At 40.3% G+C, this 11,810-nt stretch overlaps 1 protein-coding gene across 1 annotated transcript; it reads right to left on the bottom strand.

The window, feature by feature from the left end:
- Positions 1-4,408: 4,408 nt before the first annotated feature.
- On the bottom strand, positions 4,409-11,436 carry pmela (premelanosome protein a). The gene is made up of 13 exons (XM_018725507.1): positions 11,272-11,436; positions 11,082-11,167; positions 9,012-9,107; positions 8,240-8,386; positions 7,819-7,959; positions 7,500-7,661; positions 6,963-7,328; positions 6,251-6,817; positions 5,996-6,160; positions 5,810-5,909; positions 5,436-5,641; positions 5,234-5,324; positions 4,409-4,736 (listed from the first exon to the last, which is right to left on the bottom strand). Exons 2-13 carry the CDS (start codon positions 11,134-11,136, stop codon positions 4,595-4,597), a joined length of 2,238 nt encoding a protein of 745 aa, XP_018581023.1. The 5' UTR covers positions 11,137-11,167; positions 11,272-11,436; the 3' UTR covers positions 4,409-4,594.
- Between the last annotated feature and the right edge of the window lie 374 nt (positions 11,437-11,810).

The following is an 11,810-nucleotide window of genomic DNA, read 5'->3' as shown; positions in this document are numbered from 1 at the left end:
GTTTACTTCTATATTGATTTACCTAAGCTGAGTAGCAGGAATTATTTTATCCAGTGTATCAGTTACAAGTCCCTTTTAAAGTGCTAGTATTAACCTGAAGATCAATTAACTCATTTAGTCCAGTTAGGGTATTATTACACTTCCAGTATACCCCTAGCATGCACTGTATGTACATAAATACTAAAACTTGCCAAATGCATAGCTTCCAGAACTTAAACTTTTAACTAGCCAGATCATTACCATGTATATATAATATAGATTAGAATATGATGGGACATTAATCCAAAAAAATAAAATCCTCATAGAGATCTTTCCATTTTTCTAACATTGTCCAGTTATAACACCTTTAGGTAAGGAAACAGAGCCCCTAAGTGGTGAATCTCATTTTTTTCTGGCTTTCATACAGTTAAAACATGACGATGGTTGTATCCCACTCTGTTGCAAAAGTACACACTATTTAACTAGATAGGCAAAGCAGTTAAACCATCATTGATTATAAGCTGTACTTTACTTGGATAAACTGTATTCCAGTGAATGAATAGCTTTCAGTTGAGCAGCATGCATTCAGTCATTGGAACTGTACCTGGAGGTGTCCAGTGAAATGCACTGATCCCCATCTGTGCTTATGCTCCAGTAAAATTTACATATCGCCAGTATCCATCTTTTTCACAATCTTTACAGCTGACTGCTCCGGCCAGCACAGAACAATGGGTCTTTGAGCAGTGAAAGGATGCCAGGCTGTTTTTTGCATAAAGAGCGGAAAGGTCATTTTACTTTTTAATTTGAATTGAATTGCTGCAGGAGTTCAAAGAGCCTTAGTTTATAGCCTCTTTCAGTCACTCTGCAAAGTTAGAGAAACAACTGAACAGACGAGTAACTTGCCAAGTGTGAGAGGAAACTCTTAACAAGAATACCAGTGTCGATCGTGTAGGGAGAATAAATCTCCTTTGTTCTGTGTTTGTCTTACTGAAATGAATTGAACTGAACAACCCATTACTTACTGAAATTCCACCAACACGCCACTGCACAAATTAAATGTGATTTAACATTCTAAAAACTACAAACACACTGGCCAAAACCGCTTGTCCAAATCGGGGTCACAGCAAACCGGAGCCTAACCCGGGAGCACAGGGTGCGAGGCTGGGGACGACGACACACACACACCCAGGACAGGATGCCAGTCCATCGCAAGGCACCCCAAGTGGGACTTGAACCCTAGGCCCACCAGAGAGCAGGACTCGGCCAAACCTTCTGCACCAACACACCACCGCACCCCCCTGTTCTGACCACTATCATTGATAAAAACATAATTTTATCCTATATATTGCAGCGCTTTTTTCAATGGTGTGCAGATGGCTGTAGAAGAGTTCAAGGACTTGGATGAATAATGTGTCTGCAGTGTGTCTCCACCAGGCCTATGCAGTTTCTAATGGCAAACGGACAATGCGTGGCATTCAAGGCTCAGAACACAACGGATCTGTTTTTTCTAGTGCAGTATTTTTAATTAAAACAGACATACATATCAGAAACAAAAGAACCTCAAGATGCGTTAGTAACGATTCATTGTTTCTCTTAGCAAGAAAAGACAAACCACGTGGGGGGGGGGGGGGGGGGGGGGGGGGGGGGGGGGGGGTTAACTAAGGGCTATTTTAACCCACTGCATGTCTTTGATTATTTACATCATTCTCTCTGTTCATTTAATTTACAGACAACCAGTCATACATGTATGCGATATACTCAAAAAAAAACAAGTTTGGTACCCTGTCCTCAAATTGCTCTTCCCTCCAGCTACAAGTGCCCCAGTTGTTCCTTCAGAAAATACCATTTATACTGATATATACAAATTTTCTATATATCTGGTTAACCGGTTCCTCAGCAGTAGTCTACATTTCAAATTGAACCACATTTAACCTCAAATGTGCCCCCTTTACCTGAATTCACCTTTGAAAGCGGGGTCTGATTTCGTTTAGCAAAGCGCGCCCCCAAGTGGCCAAACGCAAGAAGTTGTACATTCGCGTATTCCTTCTTTTTTCGCTCAGCTGAGTCTCCCATCGCGTTGAAAAAATGGGCTGTTTTACTGGAGAGGGGGCGCGGTGCACAGCGGCTAGCGCTGGTGCCACCATGAAGCGGAGGCTTCCTCTGGATTTCCTCCCACAGTCCAAAGACGTGTTTCAGTATAACTGGTGACCCCAAACAGCCCTTAATGTGCAAGACTGTGTGTTTGTGTGTGACTACTCTCCCAATGCCCCATGCATTGCACATAAAATCATTTTCAGACTAAAGAACAGGTACATATGTTAACTAAAATCTTTGTGTCAATCAAACTTCACTTCTAAATTACCAAATGGAATTTACATAGCAGTGTAATTAATTTAAACATTTTTGTTAATATTTCACTTAATTTCAGGAGCACAGAAAGTTGACTTACAGAGCTCTTGTGCAAGATCTTAGTTAAACTGCTCATTTACATTTATTTAACACATGCTTTTCTCCAAAGCAACTTCCAATGAATACCATGTAGTGTTATGAACCCACACACCTTATTCACCAAGGTGACTTACACTGCTAGATACACTACTTACACTGGGTCACTCATCCATACATCAGTGGAACACACTCTCTCTGTGACACTCACACACTATGGGTGAACCTGAACAGCGTGTCTTTGGACTGCAGGAGGAAACCCACACAGACATGGGGAGAACATGCAAACTCCACACAGAATGAGCAGGGAATCAAACCCACATCCTCTCACACCACCCATGCACTGTGAGACAGCAGTGCTACTTGCTGTGCCTGCATGCCACCCATTTACCTGACAAATTTATTGATCTTCTTATCTCTTTGTATCCATCTATTGGTAACAACTGCTTGTCCTAATCAGGAGTTGCGCCGAGCAGGAGCCTTACCTGGCAAGACAGCATGCAAGGCCGAAGGGTGAGGGGACATACCCAGGACGGCACCCCAAGCGGGACTCAAACCCCAGACCCACCACACAGATGTAATTTAGTGTGCATGTATGTTGTATTTTGTATGCTGCTGCCTGCAAACAGAATTTCTCTCTGCAATTAGAAAAGTTTCATTCATCCATTCATTCATCCATCCATCCATCCCTCAAAACAATAACATATTTGGTCAATGTATGGCAACAGTTTAAAAAAATGTTTCCCTTTGCCAAATTATTTTTATTTACTACATTTGCTATTCACTAAATAACATGGTCTAAAATATGAACTCATTTAAAACAGCATTTTAGTTGGAAAAGGTGTCTATGATCATGGGAATGTGGGTCTTGTTGAGAGGGCCATCATATTCATGACAAATAGGAAGTTGGCCTTCTGCTTTCCCAGTACGTTTCAAGGAATACGACTGGATGCGTTCTTAAAAAAACACATTTGGAGAGCAACATGTGAGAAATTGTGAAAAACAAGGTAAAATTTAGTGCTGCTTGGTTCCACATTTCAGAAGTATGGAAAAGAGATTTCACACACCATTAAATATCTTAGAATGTGAACTGGATTTTGTAATTAAAATGGAATTTTCAACAATGATTTTAGATTGTGGAATGAGATATTTACCATACATCACATAATTGATAAGCATACATGTACAGTACAGGGAACATAAACCTATATTTATGTATGCGATGTGTTTATATACAATGTAAATGTACTATATAGGAATATAGGCTATGTGTGTGTGTACATGTTCTGAAACCTAGGTATAGAGATCATGATGTTACAGATATGGTTTTTTAAATTCAGTCAATTGCAGTATTCAGAAGCAATACTTTATTAGGGACAAATATGGGCACAAAGCCACAAACTTCAAGCAGATATTCTCAAACAAGAAGAACAAGATAAAAGTGGATGCGCAAGTGGACGAAAAAACTGCTAAACGGCTAAATCATTTCTAGCTCACCATAAAGTGTTTTTATACCATGATTATAAATTACATATGCAAAGTGTAGTTAAGGCATGCCAGCACATAAAGCATGCTAAACACTAAAGGGTTATCTGTTGGATTCCGCAGACGAGCGAAGGATGTGGAAAGACTGATCACGTTGCACAATCACTACTCAGTCTTGCTCAGGAAAAATTCTAATATATTCCACTATATTCTACATTGTATTATATGGTCCCTGTATTTCATTAATTTTAAGCTTGTGTGTCATATAAACAGGTAATATTTTTATTTTAAAAAATGAAATATGATACAACTTTGTGTATGTAGTCTTTACCTGGATAAATAAGTGAAAATATTTATTCAATTGTGGCGCAGCAGGCTTGTCTGGGTCCTGCTTTGTGGTGAGTCTGGGGTTCGAGTCCTGCTTGGGGTGCTTTGCGGAAGACTGGCGTCTCGTCCTGGGTGTGTCTCCTCTCCCTCCAGCCTTGCACCCTGTGTTGCCAGGTTAGGCTCTGGTTCGCTGCGACCCTGCTCTAGACATGTGGTTTCAGACAATGTGTATGTGATTTATTCAATTCCAGTCAGCCTTTATTAACCTTTTTTGTTGAAAATGTTTTCAGATTAGGACCATGTTTTGTGTGTGTGCTTATGTGTACATTGTAGGTATGCATGAACATTGAGTTCCAGCCTACACCACTCTGCCCTGAAGAAGAGGACGACTTTCTCCAGCTGTGTGTCGACTCAGGAAGTTCCACAGCAGCACAGATACAGGGGTCCTTCCAGGGCTTCCCAAAGAGTCTTCCCTCAGTGGGTGGTACTCCTTGAAGCGCCTGATGGGCAAAAAAAATTACAGTTTTCCTATCCCTCTCATCACAGACTCGCTCAGAAAAGCTGCTGTAGTGTAACGCGAAAGTTGGTTTGGACTGATAACCTGTGGACTTTGGTCATATGATTCCTGAATTACATTTGTACTTTTAGGTTTAAGAATGGTAGATGTGTGGCTGGGGAAGAGCTGAGTTATTCTGCCTTTATGTTTCATTTCTGCCAACTCCAATTAGTTGTTTTGTTTCTTGTTGTGAAGACCAGGAAACCTTTTTCCTCCCTAGGTTGCTTTGTGTAGCTGATTATTTAGGTCTTTCGTGTGTTCATTTCTAAAATGTGGGACAGAAGAATAGAATCAGCTGAAAAGCCACCTAACACTGCTGTCTGACTGGTCACTTTCTGAACCCTGCACACCCTGGACTGCAATTCAGTGCACCAGGACAAGGCAGAGTTCGATTTTGAGTGAAAAGATGCCTCATATTATGGCACGGAGAGTTGGGCTCACCTGTAGCTGAAGGCTACTGCACCTACGGCACAGGCCAGGACCATGACCCCCAGCACAATCACCACAGTGCCAGCTGTAGTAGAACTAGAACCTGAAACCCAAATACACAGTAAGAGAGGGCTGAACTAACCTGGTTACATTAATTCTATAGGAGTTAATAAACATTAATAAATGTAAAAAAATAAATTCTTTGATGACCTACCTAGAGTCACACTGACTCTAGCACTGGTCACAGCCAGGCTGAAATTGTTAGCCATGGACACATTGATGCAGAAGACACCCGAGTCATTGAAAAACTGGCGAAGGATTAGCTGGCACTCTGGAGAGGGCATCACTGCATTGCATGCTGTCTGCACAGGTGTAGCACAATCCGCATCCGAAACCACAGTGCAGACCTCATTTGGCAGGCTGGTTGTGCAAAGGCAAAGGTACAACTAGGTCAAGGGTAAGTTAAAAACTGACCACACCACCACCACTAGTAGGAGAGCTGATCAATGACAAGAATATCATGGAAGCCTACGATACTCTGGAGAGTATTAATTTCTTCAATTGGTGTCCGCATGTCAGGGCTCTCACCTCCCTCGGCATGTTACCGTGAGATCTACAGCATTCTGCTGTATCTCGTTCATCGGCATGACATTGGAGACCTGCACAATCTCCACACTTTCAATGCCCTCTGTAGAAGAGTAAACAATGCAAGATTTTAGAGGCCCTAACTTTACAAGTAATATATCAATTCAGATTAACAGAAACTCAACTTACGGATTATGTTTACGTCGACAGAGAAGGAGCCGTAGCGATAAATGATACAGCCATCCGCAGGCAATTCAGGAGCCTGTCGTTTGGCCACTACCACAGGCACTTGGGCTGCTGCACTCTCTATTGGTGCTTCTACACTGGTAGCCATCCCTGCTGCTGCTGCTGCCTCTGGTGGGAAAGCATTTTTTGATGTTGCTGATTGTAATGGGTTAAGAAGACAAAGGCATAGTAATGGTATTTCTGGAGCTTATTTATCACCTTCTGCCTCAACGTCTAACTCCACAGCCTGAGCCACTGCTGGAGGTGTGACTGAGGCCACCACCACTACAGCAGCTGAGACTGAAGCAGCAGGAGTGACTGGGTCTGCTGGAGCTGCAACATCAGCCTGGGGAACCTCTGCAGGTGTTTCAGCAGGAATTGTTATGGCAAATGCATCCACGGGACCCACAGTGTTTGTTGCATCAGCTACAGGTACTGAGTCGATCAGGTCCACATTGGCTGGAATGGCTGAAGCAGCAGCACTGACAGTGAGAACCTCAGCACCAGCTGTATCAGCCACACCTGCATCAGCCAGGATTGGGTCTTGTGCAGCAGCAGGGGATGAAGCAACCACAATTTCCTCCACAGCTGGAGCAGCAGCAGCATCGGCAGCAGCTGGAACTGCAAAGTTCTCCGCTTCTGGTGTCAGTGAAGCTGTGACATCTCCCTCCACCTCTGCAGCAGGTTGTGCTGATACAGCCAAGGCAATTTCGTCCGACCCAGCTAACACAATGTTGCTAGCCTGCTGTGTTGGAGCAAGGGCAGGGGCGTTCACAGCAGCTCCTCCTTAAGAAAATAAACAGGAAGTGAAAGCAGAGAGACAGACTGGTAAATACAAGCTTATTTCTCATGTTCTATATAAAAGATAGAAATATTCCTGAGGGTTCCGTCGTCATCAGCAATGGCACATCAAGAAGTTCAGAATTCTCACCAGCAGTGCTCAGCCCTGCTGGAGGTACAGGTGGCTGGGAGGTGGCGGGGTCAGCACTGGGGTTAACAGGGGTTGGGGGATCAGCTGGAGTAGTACATCCAGGATTGGGAATGGAAGCCTGGAGAACCACCCGTGGTCTGAAGGAGCCAGGTGAGATGTATGTGTGAGTGACACTGAGCTCCCTAGAGATCAGTGTGCCACTGTTGTCGCCAAAGTCCCAGTTAAATATGATGTCGGAGTCCTTTAGGTATTGACTGGGATCGTGTAAGCTGATGCTGAAAGCAATGGCTCTGTTCTGAATGAAGTTCTCATCAGCTGCGTTGACATCATTCATTTGTGACACTGACACTGTGAATGGAATTAGATCTAGAGAGACAAAAAAAAAATGGGAGAGAGAGGGTATTGTAAGGAAGGATACTTTTCAACATTAATACCTGAACACTGTCTGCATATTGCGATGTATACCATGAAGGTGTTTCTGGCATTTACTTGTCAACAGGTTTATTTGCTCTCCAAGACATGAAGTGTGCAGCCTACCTGTGATTGAAAACTGAGTGTAGGCATAACCTAGAGGAATGAACTTGTCCTTTCCACGGTAGTGATAAATAACCACCTCCATGGCGTATGAGCCCAGGGAAATGTTGTCTGTCCCAATAGTCAATGAAGAGGAAGGGCCATCTGCTACTTGCCAGTAACGCCCTGGAGCACAATGCCCAGAAAAGTCAGAATAAATAAAAACAAATTTTTTATAGCCAGGCAAAAAAAAAAATCAACGTTTTGGTTTAGTTGATTCACAAATTCATTTGGTTCTTTAACACAATTTATGATATGGAACATTTAGGAAATGACATCATACCCCAAGCCTTCCAGACAAACACATAGTGGGGCTTCCTTTCGGAAATCTTTGTGAAAGGAGTGCCATCTGGAAAGACTCCATTCCATTCATGGGTGCCATTGTGCTCAGCATATACAGCCTGCCCCTGATGGTACCGTGTACCTGAAGCAGGCAATCGAATACCCAGTGTTTATTATGGCATCATTATGCACAGGAAGAAAACTTGGAACAATCCCACACACAGTTTCAGTTTCACACACAGGTCTTACAATGACTGCAGATTTACCAGTAAATAGTTGCTGTAGCAGCCAGAGACAGTAAAAGATAAGAATGTTTCATGGACACACTGATTTCAGTGTTGTTATAACTAAAACAAATGGTAATAACATTAACAGCACTCTACAATGTGGACCATGATGTCACTATAGAGAGGAAGACTTACCATTTACTGTACAGTTCTGAGCCCACACAACTTGTCCATCAGGAAGCACGGTTTGATTTTGTGGGAAACGGAGATCGATGTTGAATGTGATCTTGGCACCAGTGAGGGTGGGTGAGTCGTTTCGGATATCAAATGTCACCTCTCCACCTAGTGGGCAAAGCGATAGAGATGACTGGAGATGACATATAGTATAGCATGATGGTTCTCTTTCTCATATTCTGTTGCTGTGTATCATGTTGAGCTGCTGTATGTGAATTTCCCAGCAAAGATTAATGAAGTATTATTCTATCCCACCTTATCCTGTATGTTGTTCTTTCTAATTACTGGAATGGCAAACCATACCAAAAACAAAGGGAAAAAAGAAATATGACAAAGTCAAAAAAAAGTGTCTATAACCAGCACAGTTAATTTTGCTGAAAAGTAAAGCCAATAATTGTTGAAAAAACAGAAGTTAAGATGATTATTAGCCTGCTTGGAGCTTATCCATGATAACCCTGCTTTTGGCAAAACTACTCTTTCATCCAGAGAGAATATATTTTCAATTTGTTAGTATTTGTTATGACCTACCAACAGCCAAATTCAAAATCTTTTGGTATTGAGCCAAATAAAAATTGAAAAAAGCTTCAAACTACAAAAGTCGTAAAATAATTGGAGAGTAACTTTTGCTAGCAAAATTGCACATTATATAAAATGTCTGCAGTGGGGAAGTTTAACACTGTAGTGAGAATCAAATCAATGAACGAATATTTTTCACTAAAAATTAAGAGCATACCTGTCCAACAGTCTTTATACCGAGAGTCTCCATCATCCCACACAGGGTACATCCGTGAATTCCAGGATTGATACCGTTTAAAATGAGTCCTACCTCCTAGAAGATCAGATAAAAAGGAGCGAAAATGTCAAATCCAGGAAGTACACTTGTAACATTTAATATTATTTTATTCTATTTTTTTAATTGCATCCCTATATTAGCTATATAAGGACTTGGTATTGAAATGACTGCGATGTAAATTAGTGAATGTATGTGCTTGTGCGTACGGGGGGTTCTGCCTATTTACAGTCTATTCTTAGTGTGCTGTTCAGGGGGGCTCCAAGCTATAAGAGTCACATGGTTGCTACGATCTCCTTCAATCCCTTTCATGTGACTATCAGCTGAAGCTGTGCAGCCATAATCCTGATTGGAGAAAGGATGGTAGTCTTCATAACCCACTGGAAAGCACGGCCACCCCCTGTGTGTTCATCTACCGGCACAGAGAAGGATGAGCACAGAAAATGTAACATAGAGATGATATAAAACTAAAATATACAAAGCTCAGTTTACAACAGGCTGGAGCCTTGGCTTTAAGTATGCAAAAAAAGCATACAAATTTTGCAAGCTTATATTTGAAACATTAAAAAAAGAAGGCCAAAACGTGTGCAAATGCAATCATTTTCAAGCCTTGTCTACATCTCTGTAGATCTTGCTTTGAGGAATTTTGGCCCTCCCTAAAAATGTTATATATTACAGATTAATAGTCTGAGGGTTAACTAACTTTTAAAAGCAATCCAAATAATCATTATCAAGTCATGTAAAATAAAAATCACAGACTCAGAGTAAGAAGTTTTTAGATGTGCTGACTGATGAGTCAATGGGCTGGTAAAGTGAAAAAGGAGGAAATTCAATTCATTTTGAATTTTTTGACATCTAATAGGAGTATAGACTCAGGTAAATCTATACAACATGTTCACATAATTAGTTTACAATTAGTCTAGAAAAATAAGAACATAAACAACATAATAATCAGCATTTAAAATTTTTATTCCTTATTATTTGGGATAAAGCTATTTGCTTAATCCTTTACAAGGGACAAATATTTGGCTTAGGAGCTAATTTCTCAAGGTTTCTCTCCAATAATATGAGTGTAAGTCAAAAAATATTCACAATATATAAATGAGTGAGAAAATATCTTTGGACACTTTTTGATTGAACCTAATAATAATAAGAATAAAAAGAAGAAAACTAATCCATAATGTATAAACCGGAAATTGGGGTCTCAGCTTCTTAAATTTGGAAAAATTTACTTTGAGATGAACTGATAAGAAGAAATGTCGGCGCTAATCTTTGAAGAGATTTAATCATATATCCATGTATGAATGAAGCAATGTAAAAAAAATAATTTTTTAAAAAAAACCTCTATTCTAAAAATTGCAGGCGGCCAGCTGAAAAATTTAAGAATAAATATAATATGTGATCTCCTCTTGATCACACCTCACACATTCATAAACATATTAACATAATTTTAGGTAGCCAACCATGCAAAGTAACTTAAATGTGGACATATAGCACCTTGCTTGAGAGTACTGCAGCTATAAGTCACCCTGAAATCACTCAAGTAACATGCAGACCATAATAACATTTTTGAGTTATTCTAATAAAACTCAGTGCAAATTATTTTGAGGAAACACCTCACACATATAAAACTATTAATTTATTCCACAGAATTATTTAAACACATCTGTGCTTTTTTGCACAATGTTTCTCATAGTTATGGACTGCAGTGCTAATCAGTGTCTCCTTTCACATGGCAAAATATGACACTTGATAGGCACAGATCAAGTTACTCTAACTCAATCATGTTAAACATCATAACTCATTTAATTTTTCTTTGCGACTGTTTCCCACATCTCCAAGTAATTAAAAAAACAGAACATAATCAGTGAAAATAAAGTCCACTACTTGACCTGCTGCCCACTATCCCTCATTACTAGAATCATTAGAATCATTTTGAAGTTCTGCTGTAATCACAAAGGACTAGTTAACAGCTGTTCTTAAACTGGAGACAGTTCAATATGATGTACTTACTTGCTACAGCTGATGAGAAGACAGCCAATACCAGGGCTGCAAAAAAAGTCTTCATATTATTTGCGTTTATGCCCTCTTCTTACCACCTGCCAAAAGAAAAATGGTTTCCCTTTTCAAAATCTCAGTGCTGTAGTTTAACTCCTGAAAAGAATGATATATGCAAGTTCCTGTTTAAATGGGTCCCAAATACCTGATTAACATAATCTTGCCTCCAACCTCTGACATCACAGGTTGCCTTCAAAAAGGTCCTTCCCACATCTATGATTACGTGGAGGCACAGGGACACATGCAAGTAACTGTTACACCGTAAAACATTTAAAAGTACATAAGTTTGCTAGCAGGTAGACATTGTATCACAAAGATTCATGGGTATGAATTAGGCATGAACCCTACCTATAATTTTTCCATATAATTACAAATATTAAAATGTAGTGGACCTTTACAGTCAAATCTGAAAGTTCAAAAGTCAAATTCAAAGTCAAAAGTCAAAGTCAGCTTTATTGTCATTTCCACAATATGTTTAGAACATATTTCAGAGTGAAATAGCATTTCTCCTAGACCACGGTGTGACATAGAGGACAACATACAGTATACTATTATTACTACAGTACAATTCAGAATAACTACTAAACTAAAAATAATACGGAATAAAGTGCAGTGGTGTGGTCGGTTCAATAAATAGAAATGTAAACAGATTTTAAAGTGGTAGTAGAAAGAAAAGTGAGGTTT

This window comes from Scleropages formosus, chromosome 22 (genome assembly GCF_900964775.1).
Source record: "Scleropages formosus chromosome 22, fSclFor1.1, whole genome shotgun sequence".
NCBI lineage: Eukaryota > Metazoa > Chordata > Actinopteri > Osteoglossiformes > Osteoglossidae > Scleropages > Scleropages formosus.
Note: the sequence above shows the minus strand (reverse complement) of the source record. Positions and strands in the feature narration are given on the sequence as shown.

Excerpts from the sequence above, each read along its gene's own strand:
- pmela (XM_018725507.1), bottom strand. The coding sequence starts at position 11,136 with ATGAAGACTTTTTTTGCAGCCCTGGTATTGGCTGTCTTCTCATCAGCT. Across the intron at positions 7,662-7,818 it reads GTTTGTCTGGAAGGCTTGGG|GGCGTTACTGGCAAGTAGCA; the intron begins GTATGATGTCAT and ends ATTGTGCTCCAG. Across the intron at positions 5,910-5,995 it reads TGTCGACGTAAACATAATCC|AGGGCATTGAAAGTGTGGAG; the intron begins GTAAGTTGAGTT and ends ACTCTTCTACAG.